Source organism: Acanthopagrus latus, chromosome 17 (genome assembly GCF_904848185.1).
Source record: "Acanthopagrus latus isolate v.2019 chromosome 17, fAcaLat1.1, whole genome shotgun sequence".
Lineage (NCBI taxonomy): Eukaryota > Metazoa > Chordata > Actinopteri > Spariformes > Sparidae > Acanthopagrus > Acanthopagrus latus.
The window spans coordinates 20,022,155-20,046,929 of record NC_051055.1 but is presented as its reverse complement, the minus strand read 5'-3'; the positions used below and the strand labels follow the sequence as shown (position 1 = coordinate 20,046,929).

General features: G+C 40.8%; 3 protein-coding genes and 1 long non-coding RNA gene across 5 annotated transcripts in view; 1 reads left to right on the top strand and 3 right to left on the bottom strand.

Moving 5' to 3' along the window:
• The window catches only part of ephb6 (eph receptor B6), a 48,928-nt gene extending 47,431 nt beyond the window's left edge, over positions 1 to 1,497 (bottom strand). The window contains exon 1 of the mRNA XM_037074864.1: positions 1,334 to 1,497. The gene's annotated coding sequence lies outside the window, so the exon portion shown is untranslated. The remainder of the gene's footprint in view (positions 1 to 1,333) is intronic.
• Positions 1,457 to 9,746, top strand: LOC119006406. Its single transcript, XR_005070768.1, has 4 exons — positions 1,457 to 1,513; positions 8,198 to 8,287; positions 9,116 to 9,356; positions 9,604 to 9,746. It is a non-coding gene; the product is annotated as an uncharacterized LOC119006406 (long non-coding RNA).
• Positions 3,219 to 15,900, bottom strand: slc2a3b (solute carrier family 2 member 3b). 2 transcript variants are annotated; one of them, XM_037074974.1, is made up of 11 exons: positions 15,702 to 15,900; positions 14,952 to 15,101; positions 11,259 to 11,363; positions 10,706 to 10,866; positions 10,308 to 10,548; positions 9,576 to 9,738; positions 9,134 to 9,321; positions 7,125 to 7,229; positions 6,930 to 7,031; positions 6,619 to 6,822; positions 3,219 to 6,526 (listed from the first exon to the last, which is right to left on the bottom strand). In XM_037074974.1, exons 2-11 carry the CDS (start codon positions 14,973 to 14,975, stop codon positions 6,269 to 6,271), a joined length of 1,551 nt encoding a protein of 516 aa, XP_036930869.1. In that variant the 5' UTR covers positions 14,976 to 15,101; positions 15,702 to 15,900; the 3' UTR covers positions 3,219 to 6,268. The 2 variants fall into 2 exon arrangements, with proteins under 2 accessions (XP_036930869.1, XP_036930868.1); XM_037074973.1 differs by lacking the exon at positions 15,702 to 15,900 and adding an exon at positions 15,245 to 15,315 and having other exon boundaries at positions 6,269 to 6,526.
• A 6,300-nt stretch (positions 15,901 to 22,200) lies between these two features.
• Positions 22,201 to 24,478, bottom strand: LOC119006402 (cytochrome c oxidase subunit 6B1). Its single transcript, XM_037075102.1, has 4 exons — positions 24,324 to 24,478; positions 23,715 to 23,843; positions 23,053 to 23,153; positions 22,201 to 22,509 (listed from the first exon to the last, which is right to left on the bottom strand). The coding sequence occupies exons 2-4, from the start codon at positions 23,818 to 23,820 to the stop codon at positions 22,456 to 22,458; spliced, it is 261 nt and encodes an 86-aa protein (XP_036930997.1). The 5' UTR covers positions 23,821 to 23,843; positions 24,324 to 24,478; the 3' UTR covers positions 22,201 to 22,455.
• Positions 24,479 to 24,775: the final 297 nt, after the last annotated feature.

Genomic DNA, 24,775 nt, shown 5'->3' with positions numbered 1-24,775 from the left:
TCGTCCACACATTTGTGCGAGGCCGCCTGGCAGACGGTGCCTCAAACTGTGGCATCCCTCACATGTCTGGACACTGTGGTAACTTGCATTTTTCAAGCTGTGGCATGTGAGAGTGCCCAACTTCTTTTTCCCTCTCTCAGTTCTACCTTTTATGGAAAATGAGTATAATTTCAACACATTTTTGGACGCTCTCCATCCTTCATGTGGCTTCGTGCTCCCTCTTCCTAACACCGCCCCCCTACTCAGACACACTCCTCGCTTCACAGGATTGCTCATCCAGACAGTATCTAGACATGCACTCACACATGCAAACGCACAGAGCTGAGCAGCCCTCTGGCCTCTGGCCCATGCACGCCACTCGCTGGTCAGACTGCAGTACTGCAGCTTGTTGATGGGCTTTCATGCCCCAGTTCACTGCAATGAGTAAGACTTCAGGAGACTCTTGCAGGGAGATGTTGCCCATTGGCTTGACACAGTTAGATGGCCCCATTCCTAGCCAGCCGGGGGCCCTGCACCCAAGGCCCTTTACTCTGAGGGACTGAGAGGTACAGCGGGTAACGTGGACAGGGAAATGGATTGCTGTCCTCTAGTCATTAAGGAGGGATATTAAAAATTCTTAATCAATTTTCATGTGTCCACTTGAATAAAATCTCTGCATTTTGGATGCTCTCTAAGGTTGAAGCTATGAGCTGTTTGATCAGTTACTCAAATATCAAAAGCATAATGCAACTATTGATAATCTGATAAGTAGTCTTTTAGGAAAAAGCAACTCCCAGATCTGTGTTTCTAGGTTTTTAAATGTGCATTTTGGTTATGCAAGTTTTCTCTGGATGTCTTTTGGTTTTTGACTGTTGGTTGGACCAAACAAAACAGATTAAGAGCTCACCATGTGCTCTGAGGAGTAGTTTTTTAGTTATTTGGTCAATAAAATGTTAGAAAAAAAATTCAGTGCATTTCAAAGCCCAAGATGACCTTAAATATCTTGTTTTATCTACAACCTAAATATATTCAGTGTCCTGTTAAATAGGATTAAAATCAGAAATATTCACATTTAATGTGCTATAATCAGAGAGTTTTGACTTTTCTTCTTTAAAAAGTAGTTGACAACTTATTGTTTAATCAGTTTATTGTTGCAGCTCTACATCAGGGCTCCTAAAAAAGGTAGGTTTACCTTTAGCTACTTTAAAACTCCTGCTCTGCTCCCAGTTGTAGCAATTTGCATTAAATCCACTTTCCTCAGAATCAAACCTGAGCACACTGATATCGCCAATAAACGTCCATAAATACGGCTTTAAAACACAGAAACAAGGCTTCTTGTAACTTCAGAACTTACCTGACTATCGTCGTGCTGTCGTCAGTATCAAAGTCGCCCTTCAACAGCTGTTTGCAGCGTACATCCTTTGTACATGGCTAATAAACTGCTACTAGCTAGCTCGGCTTTTACTTCTGATGGCGCCATTTTGTTGTTTGTTTACAATAACTTCCGGGTAGAAAACTGCGCATTACTAATCAGGTAACCTACAGTTCCATGTATTTCTCTCATTATTTTATTTTAAAATGTATGCATCTAATTCATCTACAATTCATGTTAAACTGTAATGTTCAAAGATAAATAGTCTGGCATGGTCCGACTTTTATGCTGGGCTTATTTTATGAACTGTGCTGCTATGGTAGCGTCTTTGATATCTGCTAACTGGTAACTGCCTGGGGTAAACTAAAGTGTGTGGCCCAAAAGGAAAATTATGTCTCTAACCCAATGTTAGCAAAGTGTAGTTATTAATGAGATACGGCAGCATTAAATGTCAATTTTAGACTAATAAGTATGTACACTTAACATCATGAAAAAGAACAGTAAGTTGTGTGTTCTAGCATCCGATAAAGTGATTTTAAACGCAAAAGTGGTTGTAAACAAACATCAGTTCCTTCATAAAGTGCACATCCTGTGATGAAGAAATAGAAACAACAATCACTTATTCAGTTCCTGTCTTTATAGCAACACTTTTGGGTGTGGTACAGTTAACTAGAGCGCAAGATGTCTTATTCATCCCAGTCTCTTCTTTATTCCCACCAGTAGTGACATTATTTTTGGAATCATAATCGATAACAAATCAGAACTTTCTTCGTTTTAAATGTATTGTGGCACAACATTTATTGTTGGTTTTCATAAGGGAACTATCGCTACATTACAAATCACTTAGGTAAATTAACATGAAAACAACAACAACAAAAAACACAACACATTTTTGATTCCATTCAGTTATTAGAAGAGACTCCATCGCCCTTTAGGGTTTGCTCACATTATGAGCTCTGTTGTCTAAAGAGCCAAAAACTGATGTATCATCTGTCATACTGTTGCACAAGTTCTATATAAAAGACGGGGGAAAACTTCCTGTTTACATCTCTCAAAGCATTATGGGAAAGCTTGGAGCCAGACTACCTCCAAATAGAACTATGATTAAGATTAATCACAGCAAATGACATGTAATATTAATTTTTTTCATGTTACAACGTTAATAATGTCAGATTGAAACTCCTGCTACGTACTAAATTATGAATTATTCCATAGAGAAAATAATTGTTAGCCTAAATAATCATTGTTGGCAGCCCCTAGTGTGTTTTTAGTCTCCTTTTCTAATAATATAACATCAACAACAATTCACTTTGGATTTGTAATGCAAGAACAACAACAGCTAAGTCGAATGTTTGCTTAAAGTACATTTCCAGAGGAAATCCTCTTCAGGCTAAATATTCTCTTGCATCTCTACATGTGTTCTGGTTTGGCTTCTGAAGCTGTGTGACCCAGGAGGAAATGTGACCTCATAACTCCTCACGCAAGCATTCCCAAAAATGTCAACACAATCATGAATATGTCTTTTTAATCCCAACTGTTCAGCAGGCACCGCCACCGCAGGGAAAAACTGAACTCTGGTTTTGGACTCATGGCTTTATTTCAGTATTTCAGAGTGCTGGTTAGCTCTACATCAAATAACGGCACAGCTAACTGAGGTTTTGTCACAGGGCAGAAATGGAAATGGAGTTGCCACAGTGCAGAAGTGGGTACCAGACAACATACCAGACAAGCCTCACAAACTTTCACTTTAGCACAGACTGCAGTTACATTAAACATTCATGGCTTGAGACTTGCTTTGACACATCGCATTACAGTGCAAACGGTAAAATCTGACTGTTGATGCTCATAATTCAAGTCACACATTCCCTTAAAAGAAGGAGTTCTTTATTTTCCTTTTTAGTTTTTCAAAGCAAGTGTCACTCATATTACAGCAGGAGAAAAGAGGATATTAACATAGAAAATAATATGACACTCGGCTTACTTTCTTCTCACTTCTGTATGCATTTAGGAAATATAGTGGCATATATCACAGTAACAGTGCAAGACAAATCAGTGGATGTAACATACAGTAGATGAAACAGGATGACGAAAAACCCAAAATAACAGAAACCATACACACCCTAACACAGGATATTTACATGTAACAGAGAGCCACACAGAATACAAGCAATCGTTAAAAAGAAGCCTGACTGCCAAAGTGCAAAAGAAAAACGCTGCTAAGTTCAAATATTGAAAAGTGCTTCCTTGAGATCGCGCACACATCAAGAGGAAAAAAGCAGCTGCACAAACACTGACAGAACATTTATAGGCACATACACTGTGCTGTAACAGTTGATCATGATGTGGTAACTGAAGATTCTACAATATATACACATGATTTAAAACAATTAGAAACAAATACGATACATACAATAAGACACTTTTTGTGCGTTAGCCATCGCAATAAATACAATTCAGTTAGTGTTATTATTCAATGTCGCCATCAAACGTGCATGGAAGCCCATTAATGCCAGTTAAAACTAAGGCTGACAAAAAAAAATATTCCCACGGTAAATCAAAATTATGAGACATAAAGTACTTTATCATGAAATTATACAATTAGTTATTAGATTTAAAAAGTCAATAATATTAGATAGAAGTCATTAATTTGAGATTTAAGAGAAAAAGTCATAATTATGAAAATAAAATGTCAAAAATATTAAATAGAAGTCATTAATACGAAATAAATAAAAGGTTGTAATTATGATAAATTAATTTTTATTTGGTAGTTTTACCTTTTTTTTAAATCTCATTCTTGTCTAATAAAAATGACTTACCATGGGAATATTGTTTTTATCAAGGCTTCAAGTTTTATCTTTTTTGTACTGGCAGGGATGGGCTTCCCTACACACGTGGCGAATACAGTATCATACCACAATACTTGTTGTCATTTAATTATCAGTAGATGTGAATGTGTTTCAACACATCTCCCAAACAACAGTGTACCACTGATGAACACTTTTGATTTGATGTAACCCTAGTTTAGAGATTGTAAGACATTTTATTTCATGACCTGTGATTCAGAAGTTACTGCTACATACAGTTGTCAATAGACTTTCAAGTACAGTGATGGATAAATGTATTTTCAGTTAGAAGTCGATGATACGGTGTATCACAAGAAGCCACCTGAGTGTCTGTGTCCAACTGCACTACAACATTTTTTCTCCGTCGTACTAGGTGTGCAATGAAATCATACGAAACAAGAGGTTAGGTTGTGTTCTGTAGAGCAGAAGGCCTTTGAAAAGGCTTGGCAGTGATAAACTACATCATACAAACAATAAACTTGAAGCAGACAGTAACAATTTACAGAGCTGTCCTTGTTGTTACTTCGTCATCATCAGTCAGTGATTCGTTCATGTTGTAACGGGGGGTAACCTCAGAGTCATGTCTCATGTATAACTTTTTTTTTTTAAGAGGTGGCTTGATCTGAGGTTGTATTTCCAGATGCTGAGATTCAACGTGGCAGTGTGTCTATGATCCGCTCACTCTTCCCCGACTACATGATTCTGCCTGTTACTTTGATCATGAAGGTGACACCACTCTGTAGATTACAGAGAGGAGAAATCATGCCCCTTCTGGTGGACCGTAATGGGACCTCATTTCAGAAAAGCATGTACTCTAATGAATGGGAAGAGCAAAAAAGTCTGTTTTTGATCCTGTTTGAATTGTGCCATAAATCACACATATGATTTGTGTCAATTTGAAAGATAGCTTTTCAACTCAAGAAAGTCACACTTTCTCATAAAACTAATAAAGTATAAGACTGTGAAAAAACACCCTTCTAATACTTTTTCTGTGCCGAGATGACGGCTATGTAGTCCATTGAGCGGTTTCACACAAAACCAGCTGGCATCTTATTATCTCTACGGCAAACTGAGACTTTCTTGCCTTCAAAATTACCTTTTAAATCGACAAACATCATATGTGTAATTCACAGCACAAATTTAAACGGGTTCAAAAATGTATTTTGTCTCTATCGACTACTGTGCATTTCTTTTCCTAAATAAGGTCAAATCAGCTCCACCAGAAGGGCCGTGACTTCGGCTCTCTATCGAGTCAAAGGCAGAATGAAAAGGTGCAATTATAACATCTTAAAGCTGCTACTTCGGCATCACAGACAAACGCTGTGGATTTATCAATGCAAACTTGCACATCAGTCAGATAAAGGATCAGTGAGTCAGGCAGACTAGGCTAACATATTAAATTAAACAACCTCTCTGCCTGTATATTCTCTCTGCTCCTCAGGGACAAACAACACGCAAGATCCTCAGCTAATAGGGTACGTTGTGCTATGATGAGAAGAATTGTTTCTCATCTTCTAAATGCTTAAATATATTAATTTTTTACACAGTCAGCTATCTACTCAGCTCCTTCCCCCCAAGCAGCGAGGCACCTCATTCAGGCAGACAGAGCAGCAAGTCAGCCCTTTTTTGGGTCAAACTACCGGGCTCCAAAAACGGATTTTCAAGCTTGACCTCAATACATAAAACCCGCAAATCCTGTAACCTTTTAACACTGGGGGTAGCCGAGGACCTCGGGCTAATACTGAACGTATGTTGATCCGCTTATAAGGCAGTAGGCATGAAGCTGGCACTGGTTTTGTCTACAGATAGTACTGTTAATTCAGTTAAGTTTGGCCTGTGTTGAAAGGAGGATTACATGGGATTATTTTAGCACTTGTAACTGCTGAGTGTGTTAAAAAAAAAAAATACTGTATTTAATTTAAAAAAGGCACACTAAAAAACTAAAAATCGTATTTCTGCATTGACACACTGAGTTGGCTTTTTCTAAACACCCCCCCACTGCTCCTTTCAATATCTTAGTGGTTGGGAACTGTCATCTGTCTTGTACTCTTTTCCTTCCTCTTGTGAAGGATGCTCATGGGTTCTCTGGAAGATCCACCATGGGAACCTTTTCTGTGGGGGACATGGGTGGGACATCTTTGCTCTCTGGCAGGCCGACGACCACCGCCTCAGGCCCCGGGGACTGTGGGGATTTCGCTGCACTGGCACTGAATCCCTGAGCGATGTCATCAAAGGTTCTTCCTTTGGTCTCGGGCACTCGCAGGAAGGTGAAGACGAAGAAAAAGATGAGGAGGATCAAGAAGATGATAAAGACGTAAGGACCACACAGTTCCTGAGAGAAGATGAGGAAGATGATTGTAACTTCACGTCAAACTCATACTGATTCTGCATCTGAGGGTTTTAGTGAAATAAATGTGTTCATACCGCTAATTTAGGGAAGCCCAGCCCGACCAAGAAGTTGGCCGTCCAGTTGGAGAAACCAGAGATGGCCATGGCGGCAGGTCGGGGCCCCTGGGAGAAGAGCTCTGCCACGATGAACCAGGGGATGGGACCTGGACCCATCTCAAAACTGGCAACAAAGCCGAACACGGCCACGATGGCCAGGTAGCTAAGAGCCTGGTTGGTCGTCTGCTCAGAAAAAGAAAAACAGAGAGTATGAGGCGATGTAACATGATAGCAAGAAGGATGCGATATTTCTGTCACATAGGACAAGACACCATGTAACCATCACTCACCGCCAAAGACAGGGAGATGGTCATGAGCAGGGCGCAGACAGCCATTCCAGCCAGTCCAATCAGGTGCAACGTCCTTCGTCCCGCCCGTTCAACCAGGAAGAGCTGGGGTCAAAACAAGAAAAAGATTGATTAATAATCCAATAAAGACAAAACACGCCTTGTATTGAGACAACCAATGTGTAGTCAGACACTTACAGAGACGACCGTAAACACTGTGTTCACGATTCCGGCTCCTATGGTGGCGAAGATGGGTTGAGTGACACCAGCTTTGATAAATATGTCGGTCGAGTAGTAAAAGACCTGAACGAGGAGACAGATCAAGAGATATTACTCACTCCAGTGAATAAAGTTATTTAGTCTAGCATGAATTGGCTGATTTGACACCGACATATTATCACTCTTTAAAGCTGAGTGATTTGTTTCAAGTTGTGTCCATGTCCACCTGGTGATTTTAAGACAAATATTAAAGCTCAGTAACACTTGATAATAACTACCCTTAATAAATGTATGAACACTAAACAATGAAATGCTTTGTAAACCATTTATTAAGAGGATGTAAAAGGTTATAAACAGAACCTGAGGGATCGTATTGTTCTTTTCAGCTGGTGAAAGAAAAAAGATGGGGGTACTCAATAGAGAGAAATGGTTTGAAAGTTTGAGTTATATGTAACATGTATGTTTTTTATGTAAAATATGTTTAATTTATGTCAAGCAGACAGGACATATTGAGGTTGAGTTGAAAATGTTTCCACTTTGTTGTTTAAGATTGTGGGTCTTTGTTTTGTCGATGTTGAGGTATATATTGAGAAATCTAAATAAAATCTTATAAAATGTATGAACCTCAACTTGAAATAACTGGCATCCAAAAAATGTCTACAGGTCAACTACACAGTGTTTAGTTACTATTTACGAAGTCAGTCGCAACTTTAAAATAAACAATGGCATGATAAATGGTTCAGTGTTACCTTGCTCTCCGTTTATCTCTGTTTTGGGCTCCACCACCAACTCCTGACAGAAATATCTGGCTCTCTCGGTGCTAAATGTTTGGGGGGTTTTCTTTTCATTTAGTTTAGATCTTTGCCTCCTCTTATTTTGTTGGCTTCATCCTCACATGTCTTGTTATCCCACTTCCTACCGTGGTTTCTTTCTTGCCCTTTTCCTGTGTACACCTGTGTTTCATTTATTTATTAGTGCCTGTGTATTTAAGCCTGTGTGTTTCCCAGTCTGTCTGTTTCTCCACATCAGTCTCCTGTGTTCTCTGTTCTCAGGTCCTGTGTTGTTCCTGGTACTCTGAGTTGGCTCTGCGTGTTTCCTGCCCTTGGGGTTTTTTGCTGCCTGTGTCCCTGAGCTCCATCCTGGTTTGTAGCTCATTTAGTTTTGTGTTTCTCTTTAGTCTTTTGGATTTGCCCCAGCCTGTTTTTGTCAGTCTTGTTGCTTGCCTGCGTTTAGATTTTTGGATTCAGCTCGCTTTTGTGTCTTTACCTGTCTTACATCGTGTCTGCCTTTGGGACCTCACATTTTTTGCCAGACCCCAACAAACACTCCACTATGTTCACATGCTTGTTGCTTAGTTTGTCTGTCTGTTGTTTGGTGCTAGGTAGGTGGTGTACAATGGCTTTTTGGAGCTTTTAAAAACTGGAGTGGACTGAAACAGTTTGGGGTTTAAACTGCAGGACAATACCAAAACAGGGAGCTGAAAGATGCTAAAATGCTCTGCAATATGAAAAAAATATATAAACTTTTTTGGATTAATTACACAGCAGAAACTTACACACACAGTTGCATTGTCTGTCTAACTCTACTGGTCACTGATATAGGTCATGAGTGTTATTGCGTCTGTCAGAGTTCAATCGATGTTGCAGCCTTTAGCCGCAGGCCGCAGGTCAGACGGTGCAACCGTCAACACATTTAGTCAGCCTGGTTACATGACCTCATTAACAAAATACCAGTAAATACCACTGTGTGTGTGTCTCTTTCCATTAACCCTTTGAGGCCTAGATTATTCCACTCAATCTAACATTGCCTGAAGCCAAGAAGCATCTCTTGTCGAGTGCTTGTCAGAAACATTTGTATAACTTTAGTGAATGCTCCTTTAAAGATTCATTTGTGAGATGACAGGTTTGAATACCGCCCTCTCACATCAGACTGACACTTATAATAATAATATCCATTGCACTCTATTATAGGATATGAGGTTTACTCACGGCGTTGATGCCGGACAGCTGCTGAGAGAGCTGGAGGACGATAGCGATAATGATTGGCTGACGGTAGTTGGGGGAGCGGAAGAGTTCGGGGATGGTCACTTTCTTTTCCATGGCCATCTTCATCCCTTCCTCCTTCATTTCCTGAATGTCTTCTTCCACATCTTCAGTGCCGCGCAGACGCACCAGGGCTACAGAGAGGAAAAGGCGGATAAATAGAGAGGAAGTAAGTACATGATTTATGCAAATGTATTCTAAAGAAAGGCTGGAAGGGTCTTCGAACATGTTACATGGTAAATGTTTTATAAATCACAGGGCCACCTCATCTGCAGGATGGGCTTCAATTCGCACATCGTTAAAAATTCACCAGTGATTCTAGATTCAGTCTCATTAAATCCTAATGCTGCCATCTTGTTAGCATATTGTAAACTGGCTCAAAACTGACCTTTTCTTGCCTCCTCCTCCTGGTTGAGGCTGATGAGCAGGTAACGGGGGCTTTCGGGACAGAAGGGCAGCATGATACTCTGCACGATGGCTGGCAGGATGGTCAGAGCCAGCAGCACAGGCCACAGAGTGTCTGAGCCGAGCAGAGACTCCAGACCGAAGATCTGAAAACACAGACGGCAGCGGATGAGGTGGACTCATTTACAGCCTGGTTCATTCACCTCACCAGACATTTTCAGCTATCTTGTCTGAGGCTGTTTCCTCATCCAAAGTATTTTGATTATGTGCCTTGATGTTGTGTTAGATTTATCAGAAAAATGTTTTTTTCAGACTGGGAAAAGAGATTTTAATGTACTGTGCTTTCATTTATATTAAGGGTCATGTATATTTTTCTTGTAAATTTATCAATCCACTGAGAGGAAATGTGTCAGAAAACGTGACGATAATGTTGTTTTCTATACTTGGTAGTTATGGTGATCTACAGGTCACATGAATGATGAATAGACTTTATATTAAACAGCCTCAGACGCCACTTTAATAAAGGCAGGATATCTAAAAAGCTTGGTGAGGTGAATATAGCAGAAGTGTTTGAAGGACAGGAATTTCTAGAAGCAAATCTGAAGTCTTAAGTCAGTGTTATCCTGCAAATATAAACAACATCTGCATCCGATCTAATATAAAAAGCTTCAATATTAGAATCACAGTAACATTTCAGCGTATCACAGCATCTCACCTGAGCCACCAGGATGCCAATAACTACACCCAGCTGGTGCAGGGTGCCAAAGGCTCCTCGGACAGCCGTGGGCGAGATCTCCCCCACGTACATGGGCGTCAGCCCAGTGCACAGGCCACAGAACACGCCGATGATAAACCGGCCGATAACAACCATCTCATAAGATCGAGCCACAGCTGACAGTCCCATAGAACCCCCTCCGAGGAGAGCCAGGATGTTAATTATCAGCATGGACTTACGCCTGGTGATGAATGACAAGGAAGAAAGAAGGTCGAAGTCAGTGAGGGCAAAGAGAAAAGCAACTAACTGACTTGGTGATATTAGTGATATTCACTCAAAGCTGAGAGTAAAACATGTAATCTTGCATTGAACCGTAGTTGTTCCCCTGATGTTCTCACCTTCCAAATTTGTTGACCATGAATCCGACACAGAAAGAACCGATCATGCCTCCCACGCTGAAGATGGCCACAGCAACACTCAACACCATGGTGGTGGCTCCATCGCTGAGAGGCTCCCCGTTCCTCTCGCTCGACACATTCCGGAAAAAGCTTCGCAATTTCTGTCAAACCACAAAAGAGGGTGAAAGGATTAGACGTGGCAACTTTAATGAAAGTCTTTGTCTTTATCATAAAAAAAATCATGAGCAACTGATGTGACAGAGTTTATGCTTCAAGTGGATTTGTGAGTTTTTCAAGCATCCACATGGGGGCACTATGGCTTTTATAGCACAATGCTGATCTCTCAAATAAGACTGGACAGCAGAACAACAACAGAAAAGAGATTAAAAAAAAAAAAAAAAAAAAGTTTCTTCAATATATTTCAGAAATCAGAAAATTATAGAATATGTGGTATCACATCTATTAATAATGCAGGAATTATGTCCCCGCCCTTAAAGCTTTAGCTAAGCGAAGGCAGCTGTGTGTGTGTGCTCAACATGTTACAAACACACACCTCCCCTGGTGCATTGATGACCCCGGTGTTGTAGCCAAACTGCAGCGAGCCAAAGACTGCTGTCGCCACACAGTAGAGCAGGTAAACAGTCACCCTCTTCTTGGGCTGTTGAGAGAAAAACAGACAAGTGGATATGACATATAAAAACAATGAGCAGATGGAGTTCATGTACAATTGCTGCCTCAGTTTGTGTGGCGGACATGGCCGGTTCCTGGCTCCACAAAGCGCCTGTTGTTCACGGTGACGCTGGTCACTAAACACAATGAGCGTCTCTACATCTGCCCTCCCTCCCTGTTCTCAGCTCTCTGCATTAACAGCTTGCAGCGCTGCAGTGAGAGCAAGGTGTTACAACACTGCACCGGCTCCATGATCTCCAGCTCTGAGGCATTTTTCTCAGAAAAAAAAAAAACGAATCCTATTGTGAATGTTTTTTTCCCTGCTGGGTCCAGAATTAAAGTGGGTTTAGCTCATAATAACAAGCTAATACACCTGACAGTAATCGCTTAGGTGGCAGTGCTCCCTGCCGGGGGGGTGAAATTAGCAATATGTAAAAGTGTTCAACCAAGCAGAACTGAGAGGAGTCATTGGTTTACATTAAGCTTCAAGCCTGAATGGAAATCCCCCGATCAAAGTTTCACAGAGCTAACCCAAAGACTACCACTGAACTGCTACATTTTCTGTAAAACATTTGACAGTCTAAGAACTTTTGCAGAGCTTATTATTTATAACCAGCGTCTAACAGTCTGGGGCTTACGTCCAAATAGGCTCAATAATTAAAGAAAATCCATTTTAATCAGCCAGTTTAATCCGTCTATTTACAAAATGTGCGCCTGTTTCAACACTAACTCGACTAACATTCATGACGCTAATTAGTGTGTTGTTTTGCACAGTTCGTAATATCACGGTTAGTCAAAAAACAAGAACTTTGAGCTACAGAGGCAGACACAGAGAGCCGTGTTTCGCTGTGGTGAGATATCAATGATATCATATCGGCACAGATAAACTAACAAATTCCTCAAACGCCATGAAACAGCATGTTCACAGCCTGCCCTAATATGAAGAAAAAAACCAAAGGGTTCAAAGAGGCTCCTGAAACAAACTGTTCTTTTATCTGATCAGCTGCGTCCTTCTCCTGATTACCCGTGAGTTCTTTATCTCCTTAAAATAAAATCTTGCGTACTTTTCGTCTGATCCTGTCAGGAGCTCATTAAGTTACCATAAAACTCTTGCCACCCTGAGACAGTGATAAGCAGAAATAACTACAGTGTGTTTCTCAGGGGAACATCGTGACCACGGCTCAGTGTGACGACTGTGTGACAGACAGGCAAACAACTGCACAGGAAGTGCTGCGTATGCGATAAAGTGATAGTGACGTGGAAAATATTAAGTACTAGTCAAAGAACAAACGCGTGAGAAGGGTGTAGAGCGAAAAAGGGAATGAAAAAAAAAGGAATGATGTAATACTTCATAGAAAAATTTATTTGTAGAAACATGCGTGCAATGTTTGACTTTTGCCACAAGATATGACCTCAGATAACCTGATGGGGGGATTAGACACATGCAGTGTGTGTGGGGTGCAGCTGAACTTGGCAAAAGGAGATTCGATGGGGAAAAAAATGTATGTGGGCATGTAGCTGCACATGTACATATGTAACAACTGCTTCTGCAGCCACATGCTGCTGTTGGGTAACATTCAGACAAGATCATATCGCCCTCTTTAAAACAACTCTAAATAGGGAGTGGCCGATTGAGTAAGCAGCATTATGTAGTAACACAGACTTGTATACAGTCTGTATTCGATATCTGCAGCCGTATTCTACAATCTGAAGTACTTTGTTGAAGAATACATGTACTGGTCGCGATTGCATTCTGCTTAACATGATGCAACAACTTAACTGATCACCTGCCTGGACATGTAGACAGTCACACAAACACTAACAACTCAAACAGGTTGAGTTTTGGACATATGGACATAAAACCATGAGTCTCTGTCTGCTCATCAAGATCGCGTGACTGGACTGAAACATCCAGACCAGCTACTTAATGTATCTCATGGTGAGATTATTCTCTAGACTGTCGTTTTCCAAGGTTGACGGTGAACTTGATTCTGCACGTTTATTCGGCTTGTGTTTGGTCCATGTGTTCTCGAAGTTTAAAGGTCATTAAAAGCCTTTCAAAGGACCGGCGATGCAAATTAACATCTGCGATAAACAGTTTTGTTAGACTTGCATCAGACTGCTGTAAAATGAGTTAAGTTATTATATTTCACCAGTTCATCGTTCCTCTGAATACTCAGAACCAGTTACCTCAAAGTGGCCAACTACTGCCTACTGTTTTACTTCCGCTTCTTGTGTTGAGGTGTCCTGCAGTTCTGCAAATGAATTGTGTTGCCGTACCCCGGCACAAACCACTGCCCGGCTGCTGTAGCAACACTTTAAAAATCTGACTAAGTGACTTAACTTCTGAAGTAATCGTGGAAACCGATTACCTCGAAATTCCAAAGTAAAGTAGACTTATCATATTAAGCTGTAAAAGGTTTTAGCTCGTACAACCTAGGTCTGCCTCACTTTGTAATCTGAGGGGATCGGTTCCCTGAGTGTTTTAACGTCAACTTTCTCAGATTTTGTGCCAACAGCAGTCGATGCAAACACTGCAAAGTCTCTCTGTTGAATTTCCTACACGACGTTTTTAAAACAGAATGTAACATGAGTGTTATGCAGGCTGTATGACGGATAATTTTGATGATTACTGTCTCGACGTTTTATGCTTAATCCCTCCCAGAACGTAAGGTAAGCTAGCTAACAAATGAATCATTCAGTCCCCCCCCAGGAGGTGTTGTGCCTCCTCAGAGTAGACATGGCTGCGGCCCTGCCTTCAACACTCAACTTCCACATTCATGCCATCTTGCAATCCTTCTCTGTGTCTCTCTCTCTTATTCAACACCTCTCTTCTCCCATCATGCCGTGCAACTGTATTGCATCGACCCTTCAGTGTGTTTTCTTCATCATTAAACTCCACCTTTGCAGCTAACCTTCTTCTCTTCACTGCAGAACATTTTGATGGAAAAAGATTTGACCAAAGATACAAATTTGGAGCACATGCTTCCATCCACTGTGGCTTGGCGGTCACATCATGTGTAAAACCTTAAGTAACAGCAGTGGCAGTGAAGTAACTGCATGCAACCGGTTTCAAAAGACAAACCGCAGGGACGGTTTGTGACAGCGCCAGGTATGAGCAGGCACATCTTTCGGTCACTTTAGATATGTTTCGCAATGTCAAAGAGTTGGTGTATTCAAATGTAAAGATCACACTTGCTCTCCCTTATTCCTGCCATTATTTCCTCAACCCACATCTCAACGCAGCATACACATACAACCGAGAGACTAGATCACACTCAGGTTCAGACTTGTCACACACCAGCCCCACCAACTCTCTCTCTCTCTTAGTCACGTCCTGAAAAGGCTTGCCTCCAGTCCCCGCGTCCTGCCATTGCCAGAAAGGAAAAATACAGAATTGCCAGCCCGTGACTCGTAAATACCAAGACACTCATTCATTAGAGGTGTTGCCTCTTAGACGGGCTCAGAATAAAACAAACAATGACAATGAAGCGGGCTGAGAGTCTTCCTGAGGAACCGGTGGGAATTACAGCACACAGCTGGAATCAGCCTGCACAGTGCAGTCCTGTATATTTACCTTTTCTTCCCCCATCCGCTCCATGTTTCCCTCTGCTTGATCGAAGATATTAAGAAGGAAGGTGACTCTTCGTCTCTTGGTTTCAGCTGCCTGTTATTCCTTGCGAACACACACCTCTGTGCAAATAGTCAGCTGGGGAGCAAAGAAAACCTGAAAATAAGCAAACACAAGAGCAGAGTGTGATCATCATCACAGCAGACATTCATTAGAGAAAAAAAAAAACTCTGAAAGAATCTGAAGTTTGTAGGTTCTATCTATCTCTCCTGCCACTAAGAGGACTACAAACTACACACCTGATGGACTCAGAGCTCTCTGCAGCGGTTAAAGCGCTTCTCTGAACTCAGAGAGCGCAACAGGAGTCTGTGCCCAAGATGACAGTAACCCCTCCCTCTGCTTCCGTGTTCACCCTCCTCTTGGGCACTCTCTCTAATTATGAAAAGTGATGTAACTCCTTTCTTTTCATGCTAAATTACTGTCGCCTTGCTTAGTTTTGTCAATACGAAATAGATGAAGCCCCCTCTCAGTGGGCTGCAGAGGCTGAGGTGACCCGCGCTGTTCGGATGGAGCTCTGTGCGATCAAGTGGATTCTGCTGTTAAAAAGGTGTTTTTTACCCACATGACATACTGCGCTTCTATTACTCATACAGACGAGGATTTCAGAAACTGGAATTAAATCATGAGCAACATTTTTTTTTTGGCAGTGACAAACAACACAATTAATCATCATGATGGATAAAAATAAATGTTTACCGTTATTTGTGACCCGTGGCAGCCTTTGTGTATCCAAAAAAATACAATAAAATAAACCCCAAAACTTCTTGTCTTGTCTTGTCTTGTTTTGTCCAGACGTGTTTGCTGCAACAAATGTTCAGTCCTGCCTCCTATCTGTGTGTTTTTATGTAAAGCGGGACACGATAACCAGCACGTTTCACCTCCTCTGCATCATTCTTACTCATACTTCTGCGTAAAATGCGCACGCGAAACTTCCGATCAGGCGCCGACGCACTTCGGGTGCTACTCGTCGGTCGTAATGCCGGTGGCAGCGGCGCAGAAGCAGTTTTTCCGCTCAGCTGGAGAAAGGGGACGTGCTCGGCCGAGCGTACAGTACGGAGCGGAGCTGGAGAACAAACGCTGCCGGTGAAAGGAGCCTCTGTGCTGCTGCTGGCCCGTCGGCTGCCCACCGGGTGCGCCGGAACAAAAGGCAATGTGCGCGGAGTCCAGATACAAAGCCTGGTCATGCAGAAATCATGAGACCGGCTCAGTGGGTGGCAAACAAACGGGGGAGACCTCCTAATTCTTCATCAGCTATGTCTAATCTTCACAACCCACCTAAATCCCCAGTCTGGAATTTGACAAGTTTTCTAGGGAAATTTAAATCCACTCTGGTAGCAGCTGGGCTCAGTTCAGTTTGATGATTGTATTACACAGCTTGTTCAGCATTGAATGTTTGCAAGCCCTGAGACTCAAACTGATTTGAAAAACAATCACTCAAACTTTATTTATGTTGCACCTTTTTAAACAAATCATAATGTAATTCAAAGTGCCTTTAAAAAAACTGGTATTTTAAGAGAGCAAAAATGGGTCTGGAGACTGATGTACACACCAAATTCCAATAAAATAAATATTTAAAATAACAAAAGATGAAAATAAATATATTTCCTGTACAAGTTGATTTGCAATATAGTGTGATGATAATAATAATAATAATAATAATAATAATAATAATAATAATAATAATAATAATAATAATAATAATAATACTTTTTTTTTTTTAATTTGACCATATGCCAAAAATAAAAGCTTTCAGAAGTTACATTAATTTAGTTAAATGTTCCCATCATGAAATGAAACAAACAAGCAGTTAAAGCAGCAAATAAAAGCAGGAGTAAGCTCCAGTTTGACACCTGCAGCTCCTGAGGTCATGAACCCTCAGTGGCCACTGACACCCTGATCAGTATTACAGACCTGCTAAAAGATATACAGAAATACTTGAGTCACCATAGGTGTTCGTAATAAGTTGTTCAAAGGTCACAATCAGTTACAGCTGATGCTCGAGGCAGTGACTTTCCACTGCTCACATGTATTCTTGAGCTGGGAACTGGATCGCTTCTGACATCAGAACTAAACATGGATTGATTATTCACCTGCACTCCACAATATGACTAGATTTAGAAGTAAGCTTTAAAGCAGCATCTGACCTCATGACAGGGAATTTTCACAGTAATAGTTCATCACCCGGGTGACACCTACATATGACCCTTCTCTGTGGCTCGTTGCAGAATGTCACATATTGCGGCAGAATTTAGAAAACAGTGTGATGCAAACAGGAAAACTGAATCAAGTGTTTCTTGGAGTCGTTCTCAGCGGTAACCATGACTGTACACTTACACTGACTGTAACCTTAGAGGATATCATGAAAACATAGGTAAGTGTACAGAATATGCTATAAGGATTCATGTACTTTCACCTCAGATATACCATGCTTCTTTTGGACAGGTTATCTCACATTACAAGTCTGCAGTTATTTGCCAGAGGCTTTGGAAAAAAGTGACCGGAAATCTCTTGTTACAGTGACATGAAAAACGACAGATTCTGTTGAATGTGGGAGGCTCCTTCCCTTTCTGTGGAATTACAAATGAATTCATACAGCCTTAAAATATCCAACTAAAGAGAAGAAAAGGAACTGACAAACTGAGGGACGTGCCAATGTCCAGCGCTTGCAACATTTCATCGGTCCTCTCAAACTACATCTCTGTCCCAGCATCTCATCTGGATCCTGAGAGACGTTGCCAAGGAAACCAAAACCACTGCATCGCCTCTAGTGACCTGGTCTGAGTGAGGAGATCAAATTATAAGATATCTGCAGAGAGCAAACACAGACACACAGGAGGAGAGAGAGAGAGAGAGAGAGAGAGAGAGAGAGAGAGAGAGAGAGAGAGAGAGAGAGAGAGAGAGAGAGAGGCAGGAAGGAGAAAATGAAGAAAGTTAGAGGCTCTCCCTCCCTCGTCCTCCATCACACACGAGCTAACACACACGCAGACCATTTCAAACCACATCCTGTAGCATCCAAAGCATGTGTCTGCTGCCGACTGATGCATAAGTGAAGTGTGTTCCTTCATTTGTTTTGCTTATTATTATTATTATCACCATGGCAGTGCGAAAACGCTTCAGACGTGTTGTAACATGCTTTATAATGTTTTAAAGCAAAACAGCAAGAAGAAACATGTTGTCAGGAAACAACCAAAAACATTGAGAGGCTGGTTCAAGTTTCAAACTAGCATCAAAAGCAACGTAGGACATGTTTAAAAGCCGTTATTATGGTGGCTACATCATTAAAAGGGCAATCATTTAAAAAAAATAAAAGCCGACCTGTTTCAACATGTAGATCCTCATCAGGGCTCTAAACTACAAACAACCATGTGGTCCCATTTAATGTACGGTATATAAAAGCCATAGCCCAGGTGATGACATACCAGCTGAGACAATTACAAAATAATGAATCAGTTAATTATCAACAGATGACATGACACAACATACAAAAATTGACACCCATATATATCATAATCCAGCACTGACAAACTCCACCCTGGTAACAAAAGCACAGAAAAAGCCTCTGCCTCTTAAGAAGGCCAAATCCCAGGAGCAAGATTCTGGTCAGCTTTCACAGAGGAGCGATGGACAGCATCCTGACCGGACCCAACACCGGCCAGAACATCGCTGGTGCCCAACTACAGAGCATCAGCGACATCAGTTAAGTGTCTGCAGAGAGCCGCAAGGATACTAAAAGACACCACCAGCCACAGTCTGCTCACCCCGCTGCCATCTGACAGAAGATACAGAAGTATCCGCTGCCGTAACACCAGACCACAGAGCGGCTTCATCCCTCAGGCTGTGACAGTCCTGAACTCATTCTCAACACTTAGTCTTCTAAAACAGATAAAGCAGGACTCGAGGGCTCAACCATGATTTAGTTTTTCAAAACCTTGTTTAAAAAAAATGACAATACATTTACCTTGTACCTTGTAAAGTTAAGGACAGAATTATTGGGCTTTTTTCCCACATTTTCAGATCAGGTTGAGTCCAAATGTTGCAACAAGGCGTCTTCCCATTGATGTTGACATTTCAGATTACTACATCACAGTTTCTCCATGTGCGTAGCAGAAATAAATTCATGCATCCATTTTCTTGCGCAAGGTGGAGTCTGTGTCTTCCAGTCTCTGAGAATAAGGTTGTTACGCGTGTCACGGCCATCACCAGATACGTTTGAATGTGTGACGGGAGAATTAAAAGTCCTCCGGGCACTGAAAAAAGAACCAAGACTTTATGGTAGATGCTACAAAACAAGACCAGGCAGTGACATGGACTTCTCTTTATCTTATATGCTTTTAGGTTGTAGAAGGCTGTGCTGATAGATGTTATCTTATATGGAGGCTTTGCAAAAAAAACAAAAAAGGAAATGTTTTGGGGAAAAAATGTTGTACAGTGGTTCAACCAGACGGATGGAGACAGAAAGACACCTCTGAGAAACAATTAAATAAGATTATGTGAAATCACCAGTTATTGATGAGAGCAACTGTGAGCTGAGCCTCAAAGTCTGTGGAGATTTGGACAGAAACAGGTTCATTTGTCAGTGTTAAGCGTACAATAAAATCCATAACAAGATGGGACAGGCGACTCGACTCAACTGAACACACTATGAGCTATAAAATCACACCTGTTCAATCTAACTACTAAGCAGACTGCGGAGGGCCAAAAGAAAAACAGGTTCCCACAACATTTAGAGCCAAACTGTGTCATTGTGATTCAGTGATGATCTCGGCTCACCAACACTTTTATGGACCGGAACACACAACACACAACAAATTCCAAATGGAACCACGGTTACTACCATAAAAAGTTTTAATTCATTTTCCTTCTTTAGCGGCTAAAACCAGTTTAAATAATACATCTGCTGTCTGAATATTATTGAAGGAAAGAAGATAAACATCAGTTCAACGGGTTTATTATATCAAACACAGACAAGTCATGTTTAGAGAGACATTAAGTGTTCATGAGCTCTGCACATTTCTGTTTAGTCCGGTTTAGTTCAGGAATATTTGGTCTGTTTTGCGTCTTTTGTGGGTTTGAACACTATAAACATCAATATACATATATCTATAATGATAATCTGCTGGTTCAGGGTCAAAGGGGTTACATGAATATTGTCAAGAACTTGTCACATGGATTGCTGAGGGGTTTTTAACTCATTTTAGAATCGATGCAACACTGCCGCCCAGTGAGTAGAGTTTGCTGTCGACTCTTGTTGACACACGTTAAACCCTGGCAGATAAACTCACTCTAACAATGACGCTCAGTTGTCTGGCGGTCACAGTCTTACAAAAATAACGTTGGGTTTCTTGCAATATTTCACTCACTCGACATTCTGGTTTTTGTTTGTTTTTTTTGTACCTGTTTTAAAAAAAAATGCCACCACCGCAGCTACAATGGTCTTATCAGCCTGACTAACAAGCAAAGTCTGATGAGGAGTTTATTTGGTCTGAACACACCCTTTCTGGCGTGTCAGGACCTATTGCGGCATAGCTGAGGCGAACGGTTTGCAGCGGAGGATGTGGTGGACTGGTGATAATAACAAGGAAGATTACAACTGTGCTCTGAGGATGGAATTGCCAGAATTGTAACTGTGATATGATGCAATTCATTAAATCAGGATCCTCAGGCTTAATGCGACAAAGTGAAGAACGTCGACATGAAACAAGTCTTAAGATCAAAGTAAAGGAGTCTGAATCATACAAATTTGAGTGTATGAGACAGCAATGGGGGAATTGTGACAATGTGGCTGACTGTCATCTTCATGAATGGAGAGAATTTTTTTGTAGTTCACTCAGCAAAGCCAACATTGTTGCTGTTTTGAGAAGCCTCTCATATCTGACTCTTAATAACGTTCTGGCTAAATTACTCTCACTTTCTGATGTTTATCTGTGAAACTGGTTAATTTTCAGCCTACATGTGCTTCACAGTCTTATAATTCTTTTCTGAGACAACAAAAGACATAAAGTACATACATTCCATATATCCACGTCTGATTAAATACTCTTAAAGCTTTGGTGTCCACACTTGAATGAGGTCAGTAAAAGAAAAAAAAAACAAAAAGGTGCAGCACTAACTCTGTGTCAACATGACCTTCCCAACCCATTAATTCCTTTGGTTTATCAGTGTGCAACACTGACTCAGAGCATTAAATTAATCCAAAATATTACTAACACAGGCCCTTAAAATACTACTGTTACCCAGCATCAACAAGCTTGATCATAGTTATAGTTTAATGGTGCCACTATGTGGTGAAACTTAAACATTACACCAACACGAGCATCTGGTTTTTTCACCACTGCCCCCTTCTGGACAAGCTGTGGTATTGTTACGTTGTGTTTTCAGAGTCCACAGGCCTGAAGGCCGCTTCAGAGAGGACTGAATGAATATTTCAGCAGATCACTGTGTATATATGCTGTATACTGTAATTTCTGCTGTAAATATAACCGTCAGGATCGCTGAAAGCTATGTTGGGTGATTCAAAAAGACGTCATGCTTTTCTGAAAGTTGAACTGTAAATCTTGTTTGAACAAAACACAAATAGAGAACCAGTTCCACTCCAGAATAGCCCAGACCACCACTGGTAGTTTAAGGAGTTGATACAGACCTGCAGACACCATACTCACCGAATTTCCCTCACAAAACCATCAATATAGATTTGATTGGCTGTAACTGAGAAAAAGTCATTTACATTACATCTGCCCCTGGACATTTTCACATATCAATCAGGTGTATTTGTGTGTAATCTAATGAGATTTAAAAGTTCCAGTGTGTGGGTTTAAGTGGCATCCAACGGTGCCATTTCAGATTGTGACCAACTGAACCCCCCTCGTCTCATCCTCCCTAACAGAGGTTAAAAAGAAGAAAATCAGAACAGCAATCAACAAGCGTTTGGTTTGTCTGTTCTTGGCTATTGTAGAAACATGACGATGCAACATGACGCGATGAAGAGGACCTGCCACTTCTGTATATATGAAAAATCTCATTCTAAGGCAAACATTCTTAGTTGCAGGTGATTACACACTAATAAAAACATAATTATGGATATTTTATTCAATTGATCCACACAATTTTCCCCAAATCTTACACACTGGACCTTTAAGGAAAAGACTGTCTGACTAGGAGAAAGAAAATTAAATAAACTGTGAAATTACCAACACCGTTTTAATTAAATCCAAAATGTATTTATTGATCAATCACTGCTCAAGAGTGGTGTACAACAGAGAGAGAAAACAAACTTCAGACCTTGACATGCAGGGTAAAAAGTTGTGCGTGTTTAGGTTAAGTAAAGTAACATCAATGATGATGACCATGTGAAAGCTGTTTGAAGATGTTCTTAGGCACTCTACAGAGGCAAAGGGGCATGTAACAGAATGTCCTGGAGTGGACGGTCCTGATCAATAACGGCTTGACGAGTTCAGATCTTCCCTGGGAAGGTTCCATTCTCTATCTGCTCATCCCATTTGGCAACCTGTTGGGAGATATGAAAGTAATTATTAGACCCATCTGACACCAAGTTAATGCTTAATTATCAGCAGAGCAGTTGTTTTACATCCACAGCAGTTTCATGTCAATCACTAGAACACAATGTATCCAGAAGTTCTTTTATGATCTCGGGAACAGTATGTTTGTCAAAATAGTCTCACAGCTGTTGCATTTGATGTGACATCAGCTTAAACCTTTCAAAATCTGAACTCTAATAAAAGGCTGTAATAAATATAAGATGAAACTGGAACACAAATGCATAAAACGTATGCACATTTTATTAATGCAATAGCCCTTTATCACGTGCAATAAGTGGATATCTCAAAGACCCTCAGACTCAAAGTGCCTACCTGGAGATATCTGTGGGAAAAAAAATGTCAATTACAGCGCAACATGAAGCCATTCTTCATGCAACAGACCACAGAGAAGCAAAACAACAGAGGAGCAAGACGCAGCCAAACAATAAGCATTCCACACTATGACAGCTGAACATACTGGCTAACTATCAGAACAGACCAGAATATCTTACCCAGCTCATGGGGCAGAGGCTCTTGTAAACCCTCTGGTACCAAACACAGGGAGCCGTGTCCTGGTCTCTGGCTGACAGAGCCTTGTTGCACCTGTGGAAGTCTGAAGCAAAAGAAGTAACACAAGGGTTTAATGTTCCTCATCTGACACAATGTTTACGCTAAAATACCATAAACATCAGCCACAGAGATCTGATGACAGCCAGTGCCACAGTGACAATGTCCAGTCTGGACAGATACAGCGAAGGAACGTGAAATTTTGTTTTTGTTTTTCCAACTTTGCACATTAAATGCTTGTGCTTCAATGTGAGGCAGACAGCCATGCTTACACCACTACGACAAGTTTGTTGTTTTTACAATACCATAAATGTCACATGGAGGTCATATTTTAGACACCATTTCTTGTAAATAATCCTAATACGAATGTACGCATCCATTAACTAGCTGAAACATTGATAAACTAGTGCAAGCACATCTTATGGATGATGTCTAAATCTGTTTGCAAGTGTTTCAACCCCATTTCACCCACTTTGGCAAACTAACAAGATGTTTCAGACGTAAAAAGCTGTACACATAATGGCGAATTCAAATATGTTTCATGTGTAGTGCGTGTCCTGTGTCTGAACGCTTTCTTTAAAACACAACAAATTGATCATGTCCTCACCCAGGTAGTTCTGGAAACAGTTGCGGGTCTGGTTGGTGTTGGGGAACCGGGCGTCAAAGGGAGCAGTCCTGTAGCCCTTAATCTTCTCTTCGATAGTCTCAGCCATCTTTAAGAGCTTCTGTCAAACGTCTGAACAACAACAAAAGAGGAAACATTCTGAATCACACTCAATTTGCAACACGGTTGCAAAATATGGCTCAATGACAACCCCAACACAGCACTCAATGTTAGCTGGCTTCGCTAAAAATAGTGTTGCGATCACAGTTACATTTAAGCTAGCTTTGTTTACACCTTTATCGCTACTCATCGCGTGTTTGCTATCAGACCTAAGAATACATCTAAGCCACCTAAGTATCCAACTCTTGACATAAACAAATATTAAAACTGTGACTCGACCTGATAACTTTGAAAACACATTAGCATAGTTGAGTCGGTTAGCTAATGCTAGCTCGTTGCTAACATATCTGTGTCCGATCGTTAGCTAACATGTTTAAAAACGTCTAGTAGTTCCAATAAGTGTTTGTAGATCAACACAATAAACAGCTTAAGCAATTTAAAGTTAAACTTTGTATAAATAACACACAATTCGGTAAGTTATTGACTGCTAACCTTGGGACGCTTCTTGATGTGTCCTCGGTGGTCTCCGAAAAGATGTCCTTCCTCGTCACCGCGCAAGGAATGCTGGGATACCGGGTCATGGGAACGCTTGAAACACCAGACTTACCTGTACTTAGCTTCATTGTTCAGATCCATAATATCAGTTTAAACGATTTATATCGGCCGGAAAGACGATAATGATGATCACCGGTCTGTTTTCTCTTGATTATGTATTTATGTAAAATTCATAATAGTTTTTGCTGCCTTGAAACAGTCACAGTATGACCTAATATCATGCAAGAACCCTCTGTGTTGTAGACAAAATATTAAAAAATAGACAAATTACAGGAAAATGTGTGATTGATTTATATTATATTATCACAGCAGTTGTTTGGATACACTCTAATTAAATTATACCACTGGTGTAATGTCTTCATCTGCAATCTGTGAGATAATTTTGCCAA

Bases quoted from the DNA above. Each gene is read 5' to 3' on its own strand.
- slc2a3b (XM_037074974.1), bottom strand. From the start codon at position 14,975: ATGGAGCGGATGGGGGAAGAAAAG. The intron at 11,364-14,951 runs GTAAATATACAG...TTCTCTCAACAG, and splicing joins AGCGGATGGGGGAAGAAAAG to CCCAAGAAGAGGGTGACTGT. The intron at 6,823-6,929 runs GTGAGTGATGGT...TTTTCTGAGCAG, and splicing joins CCATCTCCCTGTCTTTGGCG to ACGACCAACCAGGCTCTTAG.
- LOC119006402 (XM_037075102.1), bottom strand. From the start codon at position 23,820: ATGGCTGAGACTATCGAAGAGAAGATTAAGGGCTACAGGACTGCTCCC. The intron at 23,154-23,714 runs GTGAGGACATGA...CTTTTGCTTCAG, and splicing joins CTGTTTCCAGAACTACCTGG to ACTTCCACAGGTGCAACAAG. The intron at 22,510-23,052 runs GTAAGATATTCT...ATCTCCCAACAG, and splicing joins GCCTCTGCCCCATGAGCTGG to GTTGCCAAATGGGATGAGCA.